The 18356-nt window shown below is 53.8% G+C and overlaps 1 protein-coding gene and 1 long non-coding RNA gene across 29 annotated transcripts in view; one reads left to right on the forward strand and one right to left on the reverse strand.

Annotated features, from left to right (window-relative positions):
• Positions 1-18356, reverse strand: part of NRXN2 (neurexin 2) — a 97396-nt gene that overhangs the window by 61463 nt on the left and 17577 nt on the right. For 10 of the 28 annotated variants that reach the window (XM_077862245.1, XM_077862271.1, XM_077862247.1 and 7 more), the window contains 3 exons: positions 17109-17180; positions 12390-12691; positions 6302-6346 (listed from right to left, as the gene is read on the reverse strand). In XM_077862245.1, the coding sequence (XP_077718371.1) occupies positions 6302-6346; positions 12390-12691; positions 17109-17180 (419 nt within the window). The remainder of the gene's footprint in view (positions 1-6301; positions 6347-12389; positions 12692-17108; positions 17181-18356) is intronic. The other 18 variants (XM_077862265.1, XM_077862261.1, XM_077862244.1 and 15 more) reach the window with 7 other exon arrangements.
• LOC144292249 (uncharacterized) lies at positions 13957-16195 on the forward strand. Its single transcript, XR_013359696.1, has 2 exons — positions 13957-14955; positions 15727-16195. It is a non-coding gene; the product is annotated as an uncharacterized LOC144292249 (long non-coding RNA).

The following is an 18356-nucleotide window of genomic DNA, read 5'->3' on the forward strand; positions in this document are numbered from 1 at the left end:
TCTCCTTGGCCCAGTCCATGCAGCGAGCCCATCTGCCCTGGCCATTCTACAGCTAGAAGGACCTAACCTGCCGGGAGTGCCCTCCTCAATTCCCCTTCAGGCTGGCACGAGTCTGACCTCGCCCACTACAGCTTTATGCAAGTCACTGCCATGTGGTGCCCCTTTTGGGAAAGGGCTGCCTTACTCACTCTCGTATCTGCCTCCCAAATTCGCAGCTGTGTTTTAGAGCAGCCCTGGCCTGGGGGCTGGGGGAGAGGGTAGCAGGAGACAGGGTAACATAGGAGGAAGTGGGGGCCCAGCCTGGGGCTGGAGGAAGTAGAGGGAGAAACGGGGAGATGGGCACTGGGTAGAAAGGAAGCTGAGAGTAGGGGAAATGGAGGACAGTCTCTGGGGAAGGCAAGGAGGGAGATGACGGAGATTAGTAAAACCCAACTGTTCCCTCCGACAAATCAAAGTCCAGACACAAAAATGGCGGGTTCGTTAGTAAAAGCAGGAAACAGGGGAGTATTTCCCCCGTCCCCCTCCACCCCAGGGGTTCGTGATGCCCCTGCCCCCCAACCCCCCTCCCTGTGCAGCTTCTGGAAGGGGTGGGGCCGGCGGGGGAGGAGGGCAGGGGGGGCCGTGCGACAGAACAGCCTCTGCAGGTGGGACACATGCAGGTTAGAGGGCCAAGGTTGGGAGCCAGGCCCAGCAGGGGAGGAGAGAAAGAGGCAGCCACAGGTAAGGAGGCGTGCGGGGCCAGGGAAGATGGGGAAGAGCAGAGATGGAGGCGAGGGAGCTGTAGGTGCAGGAAGGAGAAGCTTCCTTCCAACGGAGGAGGAGAGAGGAGCCACCACTAGGACAGAGACATGTATGGGTTGAGAAAGAAAGGGAAGGGACATGAGGCTCTCATCTTCCTCAGCAGAGGTGACTCAGACACTCATTCCCACTACCCATTCACTACTGATCACTGACCCAGACACACCTGCTCGCACACCACATCCTGCTCAAGGCAGTGGGAGGAAGTCCCCACCCGCTTGTTTCCAAGCATCCTCCTTTCGGTCATAAGCACCACAGCTAGGACTCGAGACACAGAAGACATTCGCCACCCAACCCACATCAATCCATCAACCCAGACAGGCAGGGCCCTGCGTAAGGACTGAGTAGCCAACGGGAATGAGGCACGGCTCTGCCCTGGAACAGCCGTTCGCAGTCAGAGAAGGAGGAGTAAGGCACGGAAGACACAGGAATCCAGCCTCCCTCTATGCCCCAGGAGCATAGAGGGTGGCTGGAGGTGGCTGCAAGGGGCAGTCTCCGATCTGGGCGGGACCTCAACCCTCGCTGATGGGCCCACCTCTCTCCTGCTCTGCTCTGCCTGTCTCCTCTAAGGCAGGCTGGTGGGATGTGAAACGGGTCCTGGTCACAACTATCCCCACAGGCATACTCCATGCCTGGCCTGACCCAGGAAGAAAGGCTGAGGAAGGAGAGCCCCTCTGGCATCATGCGGAGCCTTTCCCAGTTAGTTGTCTGCTAGGATCACAGGGTCACTGACCTCCCTAAGAGGGGAACTTATTCAGAGGAGAATAAGATCGAGGGCAGATGTTTTTGACTTGTGGATGGGCTAGATGGGTTTCTGGGATTTTGAAGGCTGTCCTAGGTATGCAAAATTCTCTCGTTAGTCCATTGCTGTCATCGAATTCTCAGAGGGATCCAGGAGCCAAAGGTGATTAAGAACAACTAGTTTAGGGGCACCTGGGTGGCTCAGTGGTTGAGCATCTGCTTTCGGCTCAGGTCATGACCCCAGGATCCTGGGATCAAGTCCCGCATCAGGTTCCCCGAGGGGAGCCTGCTTCTCCCTCTGCCTGTGCCTCTGCCTCTCTCTGTGTGTCTCTCATGAATAAATAAATAAAATATTTTTTTAAAAAAAAGAAAAAAGAATTAGTTTAGGAAGGAAGGCCTCCCTTTGGGATTAAGTGGGTGGGAGTAGGGCATGAAGACAGGAGAATGACGGCTGAGGGTCAGGCCTCCTATGTGCTCAAGTTTGGCCATCTGTTTGGGGTAGGAAGAAGCTAGAGAAAGAATTAGGTTGAAAAGACTCACAGGAAAATGACCTGGCCAGCAGTTTTAGTCCTACAGCAACTCCTGATGTCTGGATTTGATAAAATTTAGGGCTAGAGGGGAAAGAATTCAGGTCAGAAACCTTCAGGTCCAGGGTCACCTGGGTGGCTCAGTCAGTTAAGCATCTGCCTTCGGCTCAGGTCATGATCTTAGGGTCCTAGGTTGGAGCCCCACATCTGGCTCTCTGCCCAGCCAGCCGCCTGCTTTGCCTCTCCCTCTATGTGCTCTCTCTCTCAAATAAATAAGTAAATAAATCTTAAAAAGAAAGAAAGAAAGAGAGAGAGAGAGAGAGAGAGAGAGAGAGAGAAGAAAGAAAGAAAGAAAGAAAGAAAGAAAGAAAGAAAGAAAGAAAGAAACCACTTTCGCCTTTCCCATTTTTCAGAACCATCTTTGCTGTTCATCTATAAAAGGGGTGTGACATCTCTATCCCTCGTGCTTCTCCCAGGCTGATGATGTGGATCAAATGAGATAGCAGAAGTAAAGGCATTGGGCCCTCCATAATTGCGATGTGGCCCCTGGTTGTCTCTAGGCCTCAGTCTCCCCATAAGCTAAGTGACAACAGTCTCTGCCTGATACCTCAATCTAGGCATTTGTCAAGTTTATATTATATTCAGGGCACCTAGGGGATCCCTGGGTGGCTCAGCGGTTTAGCGCCTGCCTTTGGCCCAGGGCGCGATCCTGGAGTCCCGGGATCCAGTCCCGCATCGGGCTCCCGGCATGGAGCCTGCTTCTCCCTCCTCCTGTGTCTCTGCCTCTCTCTCTCTGTGTCTATCATAAATAAATAAATAAATAAATCTTTAAAAAAAAAATATTCAGGGCACCTGGGTGGCTCAGTCGGTTAAGCATCTACCTGCGGCTCAAGTCATGATCTCAGGGTCCTGGGATCCATTCCTACATCAGGACTCACGTCACAGGGAGCCTGCTTCTCCCTCTCCCTCTGCCTGCCTCTCCTCTCTGTGCTCTCTCTGTCTGTGTCAAATAAATAAATAAAATATTTTTAAAATAAAAAAAATAAATTATATTCAGGATGTGAGAGCTATTTAGGAGAATCAAAGACCCCAGTGTGTGAGCAAAAAAATTATTATTTTTATAAGAAAACTTCCATCGTCCTGACACAACTTGACCCAAACCTCTCAAAGGATTGACCTCTTTGGTCTGTATCCACCCTCTCCACCAAGGAGAAGCACTCAAATAACAAGAAAAGAGACCATATAAAAATGAGTTAGTAAAAATAAATTTAAAATCACCTGGAACTGGGGCTGAGGAATGCGTGGGAGTAAGAACAGGGTGAACCCCATCTCTTTTGGGGCCCCATGCTCTGACTCCAGTCCTCACCAGAAAGTGCTGATTCCCGGGGACAAATTTTCAAGAGTTTATGAGGTGACTCAGGCCATTGGGAGGCAATCAACCCTGGTCATCAAGCCACGATGTTCACACTGTGGACTTTAAAAACTTAGAATTTAGTAGGAACTTTCCTTGCCAAGGCTGAAACCAGACATCGCTGTTTGCCTCTTAACCAATGTAACTGCATTCCTCCATCTTTTGCCCTCCTCCCCAGGCCAATTCCTGAGACATTCTGGGGTTTTGTGCTATTATTTTTGAGACTGATTCCATTTTTTTTTTTTTTTTTAAGATTTTATTTATTTATTCATGAGAGACACAGAGAGAGAGGCAAAGACTTAGAGAAAAAAGCAGGCTCCATGCAGGGAGCCCGATATGGAACCCTATCCCAGGACTCCGGGATCATGCCCTGGGCCCAAGACAGATGCTCAACCGCTGAGCCACCCAGGCATCCCGAGACTGATTCCTAAGAAGGGATGGGAACAGGATCTCCAGTGGGTCCAGAGACACTGTATTCTCTAGGGCTTGCTATGGGAAGGAATCACTTCTTTACAAAAACATCCTCACCCTGGAAACACTGAGACAGATAATCAGTTAACATGTTATAAAGATTAATAAAATTATAATTTCCTTTACAGAGCACAGATGCTTTCACTTCCATTGCCCTACTTGATCTTCACATTGACCCCATGAAATAGGCAATGCAGGTATATTATCAGCTATTCAGAAGATGAGGAAACAGACCTTTGGCCCAAGTCCATGTGGTCAATTTTTAACTGAATCAAGACCAGAAGGAAAGTCTACAGAGTCCTAATTCTCGGAGGGAATTCCCCAGGTGTTTGGGGTGTGCCACAGGAGTTTATTTTGCCTCCTTTTTGTCCCCAAAGCCACAGGTTGGCTGTTCAGTGAAACTCTGTATAGAAACGCTGTCCAAATGCTCAGCCTCTGGCCTGGCCTAAGGGGGTGGACAGCAGCTAACTTCTAGAAGCAGCAGCCGGAGAGCAGAGCCCGTGGAAGGGATGGCGCTGGGACACTGCACTGTTGTACAGGAACACCAGGATGATTGGGAATGAGCAGATGAGGTTTTGGATTGGGGAGCACTGAGATGGCTATGGCTGTGGGCACTGCCTTAGGGACAGGGCAGAGCACAGAGTCACCACGTGTCTGTGGGTACAGGGAAACACAGCCTGCGGAAGCATCAGGACAGGTCAGACGTAGCCTCAGAGGTCGAGCCTCCTAGGGAGGTGGCGGAGCCACTCAGACTGGGAGCCCCAGCTAGCAAGCTTCCCTTGTCACCAGCCAGCCAGGCAGCCTCACAGATCGGGGAGGCTGGGCAGGCCAGGCAGCTGCCCCAAGTAGCGTGGGCCCCATGGGAACAGACACGTCCATCTGCAGGGTCCCCAGCCTGGTGCTCAATCACTCTGCATTATTAATAGGCGATGACTAACTGCCTGCTGCTGCAGAGCCGGGATGGGCAGGCCCGAGGGAATCCCAGGGGATGTCACACAGCACAGCCTGCAGCAGGCACACCCCACCCCCCCACCCCCAGGCGAGGCGGGGAGCAAGGGGCCAGCCCCAGCTCCTACTCTGCTCCTGCTCTGCTCCTGCCCATCGTGTCCCCGGACATAAGGGCCAGCGCCCACTGCCTGCCTCCATTCCAGCCCGTAGCCCGCCGTTCACACCAGCATTTACACGTGTGTGGAGTCACCAGTGGAAGCCCACAGACACACAGCACAGTCTCCCACTAACACCCCCTAAATGTCACACCAACATTTACACACAGTCGCACCCACACACCAACACACACCAGCTGCGTTTACACAGACACCCACACTGACACTCACCGGAACTGAGCCCAACCCGAGCAGAGGAGTTTGGCAACAACTAGCCCAACCTCAGCCCTGCTGCACTCCTCCTCTCATCCCCTCACCTGGGAAGGTAACGACCCCATCAGAGGCCATGCAGGACAAGCAGGGGACGGAGGTCAGGGGAGATGGGAGGGGAGGAAGACAGTGTGAAACACAGTGTTAGTCAGAACAGCAGCGCGGTGGGGGAAACTGGCCACTATCCCTCCTGGGGGGAGAAGACCATTCATGCCATGCAAATGTAGGGGGGGAGATAGAACCACAAACCCTCAAGGCTGAGGAGTGAGGGAGGGGATGTCACCTCTTCCGTGGTAGCCAGCCTGGGACAAGCCCCCCAAACTCGTATGAACTGCTGCTCTGCAGGAGCTCTGGACTGGTCCCAGGCCACTCGGCATCTCCCAGGGCCATCCCCCACCCCGGGGAACCTGCCCAGCTGGCTGCCACTGGAGGCCCGCCCCCAGCCCCCACTCCCAACGCGAGGGCCCTGTCCGGGAGCTGACAGTGAGCAGAGCATAGCATGTCATGGGATGGTGTTTTCCATGGATTTTCAGGAGACCAAGAAAGAAACTAAATCAAAGAGAAAAAAACAAGGGAGCAGGGGGGAGGGGGCGGGAGAAACAAAATAAAGCAATAGAAAGAAATAAGCAGCCTGGCATCGGGGCTGGTCTAACCAGAGCCGATGAACATGGGGCCTGCCCCCAGGTCTCTCTGGCCAAGAATCTGAATTCAGGAGTCAGGGTTAGGGCAGGGACAGGCCAAATTCCTTGATTTCCATTTGTCTTTTGGATTTGAGTTTGGACCAAAAAAAGAAAGCAAAGGGAAAGAGGAAAACTCAAAGAGAGAGAAGCAAAAATCTAAAGATTGTCCAGGACGCCAAAAACAATCAGAAGAGCAAAACAACCAAAACCAAACGGGGAAAGGAAACAAAAGAGGGAGAATCGAACAGTTAAAAAAACCCACGGCAAACCAAACGGTAAGACAATTAGAGTGATATCTACCAGATAATGCAGTTTGTTTACCATAGCGTGTCCAATCCCTGCGTGCTTCACCGGAGATATGGGGGAGGGGTGGGGGGGTCAAAAAAAACAACAACAACAACAACAAAGACAACAACGAAAGAACAGAACGAAAAGAAAAGAAAAATAAAATGACCAACTGTGAAACTCAAGGAAGGAGGAAAAATATATATCCATATATATTTGGCTGGTTGTTCAGACCCTCCCACCTTAGGCTCCACTGAAGTATTTTGTTCAAAGAAAATTAAATTATAATGGGAGGGAGAAATAAAACACACACAAAAATTAAATCCCTTCTCCCAATCCCCCCTCCAAAACCCCTCCTCTGGATTCCTCTGCTCCCCAGTCCACCCACCTCCCGGAAGAGCCGGCTGCAGAGAAGGGGAACAGTTAAAGACCTTGGTTAGTAGAGAAGAAAATAACAAAAGAACTGGACCAGGAAAGCAAAGACTTAAAGATGGCTGACATTCCGCAATGAGACAGAAAGGTTAGTTCGGTTTTTCACTCATACCTCACCCCACCTGTCCCTGCCCATCCCTTGGTCCCCCGGGGGTTATAAGCGTGTTAGTAACACACACAGAGTCGGCAACGGGGTTTTCCAACAGAGGGTGAGAGAGGGAAGGCAGGGGGTTAAGAAGCAGACCCAATTATGCAGTATTAGTAAGTCCTTTCAGCTGAAATGTTAGGGAGTTGAGGGAAAGGAGGGAGGAGGGACAAGGGGTGCGAGAAAGGGATGGGCTGTTGACTTGGGTAATGGACAATGGGTTGTTGGCTAACTGGTCAACCAGATGGCTTTCTAGAGAACTGGCCAACTGGCTGATCAGTGACCATATCGAGTTAATGGGTTAACTGGTTGGTGATGGGCCAGCTGGCTGTCAGGCTGGGAGAAGAGTGGCCAATGCCCCCTAGAGAATCACAGGACTGGCTAGAATGAGAGACAATCTCATTTGGAGGCAAAGTGAAAAGGTTTCACAAGGAGTATAGGAAGGGATCTAGGGGTCTGCTTTTCCTGGGCATGGAGGATAGGCAAATTGATCCAGGGAGTCATGGAGGGGAGGGGGCAGCTCCTCCTTTACTGTTTCTCTTCCTTGAGAAAAGAAGAGAGATAGAGTTGCCACCAGAACAGGGAAAAGGAAACCTTGCCCTCCATGGGCTGGCAGAGGGCAAACTTTCACAGCATATCTAATCCCCAATCCGCCTCCCTCTCCTCCCTCTCCTCCCGCTCTCCCGCTCTCCCGCTCTCCCGCTCATAGCTGATCCCTCCTCCCTGCCTAATTTGACTTTCCAGGGTCCATCCCCCACCCCCACCCCCTGCAAAAGTTCCCCAGGTTCTTCAAACAGCCTCATTCTCTTATACTCCTCTGCACAACCATCCATACTGGAGTTAAGTGCCCCACCCCCACCACCCCACCCCTTGCAAATCCCTGGAATTGGTAAGGCTTCCCCAGCAGCCCTGCCTCCTTCCATGCACACCCACAGCCCCCCTGAGCCTCCACTCCCCACAGTCAGGACCAGAAATCCATATCCCCCACACACCACAACATAAAAAGGAACACAGAGGCCCACCCTTCTCTAAAACTCCTTACACCTCCCTAAGCTATAAACCTGCCTCTTCTGTATCCCAGTCTCTAGAGTCCCCACCCCCACGTGGCTCTGTTTATTTTCTCTTCTCAAGGCCAAAGGCAGAGGCAACAATCACTTCCCACATAACCCTTGTCTTTGTGGAAGAGAAATCAAAAGGACCGAGGTGGCTTCACTGAGCATATCAGAGATGGTGGGACACTATTGCTTGATGTCCATTAAACACTAAATTGCACATCCAAGAGTGTGATTTCAAGAAGTATTCTAGGGACAGATCCATTAATTACAGCATTATTATAACCAGTGGGCACAGACTAATTCAGAAAGACAATTAATAAGGGCCTCATATAATGAAAAATAACAGAATTCGATATTTAGCAGCTAGAAAAAGTACCGAATAACCAATATCAATTATTAGTGATGCCGAGGCGGTTCACATAACAGGAAGGCAAGAAAGAGTCTAATGTCAGGTGCAGTGACTGGTGCAAGGGGCTAACCCAGGATATGCGGATTAATACTGCCAGCTGGCAGGACTGTCACCAAGTGAAGAGGCCAACCAGTCAGGACAAGGGACAATTAGTTTCAGGGCAGCTAAATTGCACCCAAAAAAGTAAGAGTTGTCCGGTATCACTGACCAGTCAAGCAAGGCAGAAGAAAAAGTTGGGAGCAGGGGGCAGGGTTGGTGGTAAAAATCCAACTACCACAACTAGAATTAGTTGTGGAGACTAAAATAAGAAAGGGAAAAAAAAAGCAGTTTTCAACTTTCTTGGGACAACTTTCATTTCTAACAAGTAGAATGGCAAATTCAGAGACAGAATTGAGAGGAAAGAGATGTGATTCAAAGTCTGGACCTTCTACTAATTCAAGACATCCTGGCTTCCTCTGAGAAATAGCAAGGTTGGAGTAGGAGAGGCAGGGGAGGGCCCAGAAACCAAAAGCCATGGCGACGGTGGCCAAATCAACCAGAGTGGAGCATGTGAAAGGGGTACCCAGGAGGCCGTGCCTTCCCGATGCCAGGATAGGGAATACTGAGGAATCCCACTAGCCCACAGGGTAAAGCTTTTCCCCACCCACAGAAACAGAGGGCCCTTTACCCTTAAGACAGCCAAAACAGGAACTCTGCACACAAATCATAAATCACAGAAACCTGGAGGCAGGCAACCTTTGTGAAGCGTGAGCAAGAGGAGCTCGGGACAAAGAGGTGCTCCCTCTATGCAGGGATGGGGGGTGCCCGTTTTTCAGAGAGATACGCCAAATGCTCAGATGTTTCAAGATTTGGGCACATCCAGGAATGGCAGATCCACCAGACAAATGACAAATTAGAGCAGTCTTTGCATTTTGCACCAGTGACAACCACCAGGCTCTCCCTGGGAGGCAGAAAAATGGGCACGGCTTTGAGGTCAAACAGAGTTCTGGTTCTACCATCTCCTAAATGGATCACTGGGGGCAAGTTCTCGAAGGTGCGGAGTCTCGATTTGCTAATTGATAAAATGGGACTATGTCTCACCTCACAGGATCGTTCATGAAACTTAGGCAAGGTTCGTAAGAGAAAAGAGATATGCCAGTGTCTTCTGAGAAACACTGTAAAAAACAAGGAGGGGGGACACAGTCCTGAACAATCCAGAGGGCTGGAGGGAGAGGCTTTCCTCCAGCTTTGTAAGGGAAGAGGAGGTACTCCCAAGGCATCAGAAGCAGTTCGCTGTTTGTGTGAAATAGACCCGCTGGGTCGTCGTACCCAGAACCTCGTGTCTAACCAGCTTCAAGAAAGAGACTAAACGAACTAGAAAAACCGCTCCAGAAACAACTATACATGCTCACTAGTTAGCTGGTTTTAAGCCGTCAAGGAACGTACCACCCGGTAGAGAGAACGAACACACATATTGACCACGCGGAAGGAACATGATGACAAGGCTAGGACGCAGCTGTCTCATCGGCAGTGTCTCCTGAGGGGACACACTGTCCTTGGTCGAGAAGCACAGCTCGAGGGATGACAGGACCCAGTCACTTGTTCTGAGAAGCCCTGAAGAACAGGCAGGGGTTCAAAAGGTCTGCCGGGAATGGACTTGGCTACAGGCTGGGCCTCGAGGGAGGACACTGCATCCAGAGTGCAGTCCCGAGGCTGACCTTCTCGGTGATTGTCAGTGACCCAGACAGGACTGTACCTCGCATGTGGGGACACGGATCCCTCCAGAAACCCTTCCTAAAGAGCACTCTCAATCCAACTCTATGCAGACACCCTCTCTGGCCTGCAGGCCTGTGTTCGGGGTTGCCAGGACCAGGCTCTGCTCTGACTCATCGTCAAAGGCGCTGGGGGAAGTGGTTTCCAGCAGTTACCAGCCTGATCCCCGGACTCTGGGAGCCGCAAAAGAGGCCACTCCGGGTCACTGTCAACACTCAGTGTTGTTGAGGCCAGACCTTGCCCACCGTGTGTGGCTTTCCTGCCTCCCCTAGCCACAGACTTCACCCTCCTCTCAGTGCCTCTCAAATTCCTAGAACTTTTAAGGTCCCTGCTGCTCACTTGGCACTTGAATAGCTTTGCTCTGCTCACTTTTAACAGACTCATCCAGTCTCCTTGAGAGCTGGAGAACCAGGTGGGGAGGGACTGTCCTTTTTCCCTTCTGTAGCATCGTGAATGTACAACATGTTTGTTGACCAGCAACATGTGGGCTTGCAGCGGGGTGCCAGAGTCAGTACTGGGTGACAGCCCTGGTCCTGCAGAGGGAAAACCAGCAAGGAGCACAAGAGCAACTCCCCCTACCCCTGCCCCGTGCCCCCAGTGGGTGCCATGTGTTTTGCACCGACAAGTATAACAACTATACATGATGCACTCAGGTTTACTCAGACAATAGTGACAACCAGGGCAGCCCTCTGATGGGGTCAGAGAATGATGTGACACGAAGCAAGGCACTGCACTGAGCAGCCCTCTCACCCTGAGCATGGCACTCCTCAGAGCATGAGGAGCAATGAGGACAGGCACACAGGTCGGAGCCCCACTGCAACAGGGAGCAACAGGCTTGGGAAAGAACAGCACGATTCACCACAGAGTCCTCACAGCAAGGGGAGGAGGGTCCCCCATTAGGTCATCACTCAGCAGTGGGGAAGAGTAGAGGGAAAAAGAGTATGAGGTTGCCAGCATCCCTACTCCCACTGAGAAGCCTTTCTAGGAGGAAGGGGAGGAGGAGGAGCCTGGCAGGGACAGTGACAAGGAGCAGAGGCAGAGGAAGGTTAGCTGTCGCACAGCTAGATCTAGGAAGCCCAGAGAGGATGGCTAAGCAAAAGGAGGCCCTAACCCAGCAGCAGTGGTGCCTCCTGGGACAGAGATGGTCTCCATCCCTGGCGGCACTCAGCTTGCAAGAAGTGGAGCTGGACAAGCTGTCCTGCCACCGGCTGTGAGAAAAAGCAGTGCATCCTAGAGAAAAGGAGCAGAGAAAAGCCTGAGCCCCGGCCCCTGCCCAAGTGAACAGAGAAAGGAGTCCGAAGGTGGAGACAGGCACCACCTGCACGCACAGCAGCCTCGCTCTTATTTCGTAGAAGGGTCTGGCATGGACTCTGCTAGAGGCAGGAATTTGTCAGTGCCAGAAACAAGCTGGGGGGGGGGGTGCTAAGAGGACCAGCAGAAGCCTGGCCAGAGATGGCCTCAGCTGCCGTAGCACCCCCAGGTTGTATAAGTGCTACAGAGGGCCCCTGTAGGACTACAGAGCTTATGCCCTCTCCAGGCAGTCCATGTGGGAGCCAAAGCCAAGGGACCTCCGCAGAGAGGAATCTCATCCTTCAAGGGCTGACCCAAGAGTCTTCCTTGGGCTCCTGCAAGGGGCCTGGGAGCCATAGAAAGATAGCCAGGGGCTGGTGGGCCCACAGGGAAGGGAAAGAAGGAAGTGTGTTGCCCAGAGGAGAGGTGGAGCCAAACATGCTCTGCAGTACTGCTCTCCCTCACACCTCCTGCACTTCCACTTTGCCCAGACCCCATCTCTGCCTCTGCCCTGGAAAGACCCCACCTGAAGGTGGGCCACACTCTGTCCCCCTGCAGACCCCAGGCTTTCATCTGCGCCTTTCTGCCCTAGACTCAGGGTACCCACAGCTACTCCGCCAGGCCAGAGCCTTCCCACAGGCTCCCAGGACTTCACCCTCCCATGCTCTACCCATTCTTCCATCTCCCCAGTTGCCCTCCTGCTGGGTCACCTGACTTCTTAGTCCAGGGCCCTTGAAACCCTGGCCACTGCCACCAGTGTGAGCCAGACCCTGTCCCTTCCCTCAAGCCCCAGCCCTGGGCAGCTCTGCAGCCTCCTCTCAGCTCAGCTTCCTGGTGCTTGCAGCCCGCCCATTGCCCTGCGCCCCTGGGCTCTCACAACGCAAGCCTCAAACTTCTCCAGAACCACACCTCGCGGCCTGGCCCTGACGCCTCACACCCACAGTGCAGGCTGCCCCCTCCCCACACCCCCATTCTGCCCCAGCACAGCTGGTCCCCCGGCCTCCTTCTTGCTCCCCCTACCTGGCGCAGGTTTCGGGTGACCCGGACGTCGTGCCAGGCGTTGTCGTTGAACTTGCCATTGACAGGTTCCACAAGGGCCTCGAAGGCTCCTGAGCCCAGGTTGATGACCAGCCAGACAGCCCCAGACTTGAGGGACAGGTTGACGTAGTCGGCCGACTTGCCCGTGTGCAGCATCAGCCCGTTGCGCTGCAGGGTGCGGAAGGCCAGAGTGATCTCGTCCGTGCTGCTCTGGATCGGGTTATGCGACAGGTCGTAGCAGAAGAACTCATTGCCTTTGAAGGTCGCCACAAACTCCTCCTTGCCTGGATGCCGTGGTGTGGGGAAATGGGAGAGCCTGAGTGGGGCAGGGCGCACCAGCTCGCCCTCTGCCCCTCCAGCAGCCCCAGGGCATGTCGCCTGGCCACTGGCTGGAGTCCCGCAGGCCCATCTGCAAGCTCAGCCCCTCTCCCATCCCCCAGCCTGTCCATCCTCTTCTCTGGACCCAGCTGTCTTAACTGTCAGAAGTCTGCTTCGCCCCTGTCCATTTCCAAAGCAGGAGACTGTTAAGTGGCTCTCACACTGGCAGCTGACAATTTAGCTGCCACAGGGCCCGAATCCTCCATTGGTCGTGCCCCTGAACAAAGGGATGTGGAAGTGAAATAAGAGGCTCCACCTGACTTCTCTCTGGAGTGCCTCCACTAAGGCTGGGGTACCAAGGGTCTCCTGCGTGCAGCCCACCTCCCACTCCTGCCTCTTCTCCAGTGAAGGCCACTCTCAATGCCTGGGGCAGTTTCAGGCCTCACATGGGGGGGATGGGGCCAGCCGGCCTGTCAGGCAGCAGGGAGCAGAAAAGGAGGACAGGGAATGGTGGGGTGGAGCATGAGGACGACACACAGGAAGACAATGCATGTGGTGGTAACGTGCACCAGGAAGCAGTGGGTCAGGGGGTGGGGCTCATACAGATGGCCTCACGCCAGCTACCAGCCCCAGCCCCATCTTCTAGTCCGACCCGAGAGGACAGTGCAGACAGGCCCCAGGAGGGGCCCCAGAAGGCAGGAGTAGGACCCCTGAGTGCCAGCAGATGGCTCAGGTCTCATGCGTGTGTGCGTGCATGTGGGTGTACATCTGTGTCTGTGTGTAAGCACCCAACATAGGGCTCCCTCCATAGGCACTTTTCAAGCAGAAGCAAAAAAAAAGACAAAAAGACTGGGAGAACCTTAGAGATTTGTAACATTCTGTAAATGGGTGACAAGTGGCAGGACAATAGCTGTGTGGAGGGAAGTGGGGGTCGCAGCCCCACATCTTCACAAGCTAGAGCACACACAGAAGGAAGAGGATGGGATGCGGAGTCAGGGCTGAACAGAGGACCTGGACTATGACAGTGACTCACTTCTCCCCAGCACACAGTGGTGGATGGGGATGGCGATGGCTGGCATCACGCCTGCACGCAGCGCAGGGGGGCTCAGTATCAGCCACCAGGCCCAGGAAGGAACAGGGCGCAACGCCAGGGCGCACGCACAGCCCTCAGAAGACACCTGCGCTTCTGTGAGCCAGGCCACAGAAGCAAGCACCACGTGCAAGAGCGGCGGCAACCCGGGTGCACTTTCTGCAAATGCCCCTCCCCGGCGCACAACAGCCCTGCTTCTCTCCCTCTGGGCAGACTGCCCACAGACTCCATCCTCACTGCCTCCGGATGCCAAGGCCCCAGCTGCTGCCCCAGAGCCTGGCACCGCACTCACTGCAGCTGGCAAGGCCCGGTTTCCTGAGGCCACAGGGCAGCAAGGCTGGTGGGGGCATAAGCACCCCAGGGACAGTTGGAACCCCGCTCTGCCTACCTTCAGGCTCCAGCGCGAAGGGCCAGAAAGCCAAGGGGAGTCGGGCAGAGACAGAAAGGGGACATGGGGAAGAAGGGCATTGAAGAGGGAGACCACAGAGAAGGGGAAAAATGGCCACGGGGGACAGAAGGGAAATGGACGAAGCAAGAGGTGATAGAGCGAAGCAGTCTGGTTTAAGACAAGCAGCACGCTGAGGGGGGAACAGGTGAGGGTGACGGAATAGGGCCAGCCGGAGAGGGGGCAGGGGCCTCAAGGGAATGAAAGCCAAGGCTTTGGGGGGGAGCTGGCCGTTTCCATAGCAACCAGGCCCACTGCCCAGGCCCTGGGGGAGGTGGGGGGAGGACCAGAGCAGGGAGTGCGTCTGACCTTGGGCCTGCCACACACACTAGTCCTTCCCGGAAGCCAGGCCTCCCCTCCCATTTCCTCACCTTCACTGCAGTCAAAGTAATGATCATTAAAGGGACAGTCAAACAGAAAGAAAGAATAAAGCAATCTCGTGAAAAAGTGATTGGGACAGAACAAAAGAGACCAGAGAGGAGGGCCAGAGGCTGGACCACAGCTGCCAAGGCAAAATGAAGAAACGGGGCCATTCCTCGAGTCTTCTGGGCTCTGCCTCGGATCTCCTAGGAGAGGAGGCAAGGCCAACCGTGGATTCGGAGGCGTCTATGTGTTCTCCAATTCCCGTCGCCGCCGCCACCAACCCAGATAGGCCCAGAGATGGAAAGAGACTTGGAGCAGCCAGAGAGACCCGGGTAAATATTGGAAGAGAGGGACAAAAAGGAGATGAGCAAATGTAAACGAGACAACCTAAGGATGGTGGGAAGGACAGAGACAGACCCTGAATGGGGAGGAGGGCGGCAGGACCTCAAAGGATTGATGGGTGGGGAGGAGGACTCTGTGGCCATAAGGATGCCTGTGATGCTCAGGGGAGCACAAACCAGACCTGGGAGGAGGCAGACCCACAGCACCAGGGGGCGCTCTTCCCCACCGTTGCCTGCAGACCCCCGGGGAACTACAACTCCCAGCAGGGCTTGAGCAACAAGTGCAGCTTCTGATGCCCACCCCGCACCCTCCTCTACCCCCGCACCGGAAGGGGGGTTCAGGGCTGATACTTGCTCACCTCCCAAGGTCAGGGAGCTTGGAGCCTCACAAGTGTCCCTCGTCAAGCTGAATGCAGCTGGAGACCACTGTTAACGGTTCTGGACTCCTAAGAGCCCTGAGGGACAGAGCAGGCGGCCTCCTTTCCAGACCCAGCTCAAAGCCCTCCTCCGGGAAGGTCTCCAGCCCTCCTTCGTCCCTCTCTACTCTCAAGCACTACAGCTGTCTGTTCTGCTCATTTGGCACTTACTGCCTAGTAACATCTTGTACTGCTCCCTTGAGAGGAAGTGGGATGTGAGAAAGAAGACCTGGGCCTAATGCCGGCTCTTCCCCCAGCTTGGTGACCTTGACCAAGAGGCAAATCTCTAAACCCCAGCTTTCTCCTCTGGACAAAGAGGCGAACTAACCGTCGGCCTACCTTACAGGTTGCTGAGGCATCTAGAAAGAGAACAGACAGGATGAAGCTTCATAAACTACAAACTATTTTGCTGATAAACTACTCTTGCACTGGTGTGTAACTTTGTGTGTGCACGCACGCTGCCTCTCTCTCTAGATGAATGAATAAATTAACTCCTCTGGACAAAGTCTGCACTTTTCATACACTTTGCATGGACAATGCTTTCTTGTAGTTATTTGCTAGAATGTCAATGAGCCCCTCGAGAACAGAGACCATTCACCCATTGAAAATAAAATTGCTGGGCAGCCCCGGTGGCGCAGCGGTTTAGCGCCGCCTGCAGCCCAGGGTGTGATCCTGGAGACCCTGGATCGAGTCCCACGTCAGGCTCCCTGCATGGAGCCTGCTTCTCCCTCTGCCTGTGTCTCTGCCTCTCTCTCTCTCTCTCTCTCTCTGCATCTCTATGAATAAATAAAATTAAAATTAAAAAAAAAAGAAAATTGCTGAGCACATGCCTACATATGTACCAGGAGCTGTGTAAAAGCACCAGGGGCATACGGATGACAACAACCAACCCTTGCCCTCAGGAAGCTCAGTCTGATGGGGGAGGCAAACAGGTGAAGTGGCAGCTATGATGCAGGGTGGTGAGTGATAAAGTAGACGTGGAGACAAAGGGAACAGTGTGTGGGTTTGCCCGGAGAGTTCAGGGGAGACTTCCAGTGTCTGGCCTGCCCATTTTTTCAAGAGTTGGCTGACAGAGATACCGAACAGTGGGGAGAAAGGCAGGGGTGGCAGGAACCCAAGCCAACAGCACGGCAAGTGCTACAGAACACAAACAGGACTCGAGAGCCCCAGTGCCTGGCAGCCTCAGTGCAGAAAGTGGCTGAAAATCTATATAGCCCTGAGATGGATGGAAAGGCCTCAAGCTGGCTGCAGGGGCTCATCTCGAGCAAGTATCAGTTTCCCCACCTGTAAACCCAGGGCAATGAACCCTTCCGCAAAGGGTGGTGAAGGCTCATGTAGGTGATACTACATATTATAAATGCCATGTCTCCTAACCAGAATCCCCTAGGCTGCTGGCACCTCACAGGCTTCCAGAATTTGATGGTTAAGTGGGGGATTTACCCTGCTTCCCAGATAGTTCCCAGGGATAGACCTGAACAACTGCCACCAAAAGACATCTGTGTTCCAGAAAAGGGTTATTAGGACAACTGGGGTTTAGGAAAGAAATGGAGGTTTGTGGCCCTTCACACCAGGGTGTGAAGGTCCCAGGGATGCAGGCCCAGCAGTCTCTGTGGACCTCAGAAGGGGTGCTAAGGGGTACACCTCTGTTGACTCAGCTGCCCCCCAGGAACCGCAGTTAGCCTGTGAGGAGTGAGGGCTGGGCTCTCTGGGGATCGTGGGGTCACTGACCTTTCGTTGGCTGGTGCACATCGCCGGCTCCTCCTCTCCCGGCCCCCCCCTCGGAGAACAGTAAGGACCCTACTGGAGAAGCAGAATTGGGGAGTCAGGCACAGGGGACTATTGAGCCAGTCCCACCCCAGCCTTGAGGTGATGGAAGGCCCTCTCCAGGGTAGAGGTCCTGCTTGGAGGGTGGGGGAGAGGGTATTGTTCTGAGGACTCACTTGTTCCAGGGCCTCTGGGGAAGGAGCCAGATGACAAGCCAAATCAGCCCCACAGACCCCATGAGACCCCACAGCCACCAACTTCTGCCCTTTGCCCAGGGGTGGGGAGACTGCAGGAGGACCGGGGGCCTCACTGCTGGCTCAGGAGCATCTTTTTCCCAAGAACTTGCAAACAGGCCAGCCCTGCGGATCTGTGGGTCCCCAAGCCTCCACTTCCAGGATCTTGCTCACTGTCCTCCCCACTCTGCGGTTTCGCTCCCACCTTCTCCTGCAGGGCAGGAGTTCATGCTCCTCAAGTCCTTCCAAAGCCTGACACAGGCTCCCCTCCTCCCAAACCTTCTTGATTCACACACCAAAGGCCTCTTGTGTTCTTTGCCTGTCCTTAAGGCAAACCTCATTCTCCATCTACACCTGGTTCACTCAGCAGAGAGCACTCTTAACGTCACCTTTGTCCCCTTGTCGGCCCAACGGATCATGGGGCTTCTCAGGGGCAGGGCCATGGTTTCCATCTGTTCTTTGTCCCTCCATTGTGCCTTCAGCAGGGCACTGCACACCAACAGAGGTTCTGCCTGGATGGAGCTTATCGTGGATGTGGGGAAGGCCTTTCTTAGGGATGACTTCCCACTCATCAACCCCCAAGCCTCATCTCCGAAGCCCCCGCAGACACACACATCTGGGTTCCAGACTGGCTTGAGCTCTCCACCCACCCCTGCCAGCGACTTGTGCACTCAGTGTCTGGCTCCCAGGCCCCCACACCTATTGCCAGACCCTGTAGGATGGCTTCCGGGGATGAGGACCTCAAGAATGAGGTTTAATAGTCTGTGTCAGGGCCCCTATTCTACCTCAATCCCACAACCCCAGAAGTAAAGCTAGAATAACAGCTGAGCTGTGGGCTGTGGACCTTTCAGAGGAAGGGGCAGGGCTCTGGATCCTCTGCGTCTTCATCTATGGCAAAGGTGTGCCACCGCCAACACCCCCAGAACCAGGCATTGAGAGGCAAGAAGTATGTGAGTGAACCAATTGGGTCCTGACTACC

This window comes from Canis aureus, chromosome 21 (genome assembly GCF_053574225.1).
Source record: "Canis aureus isolate CA01 chromosome 21, VMU_Caureus_v.1.0, whole genome shotgun sequence".
Taxonomy (NCBI): domain Eukaryota; kingdom Metazoa; phylum Chordata; class Mammalia; order Carnivora; family Canidae; genus Canis; species Canis aureus.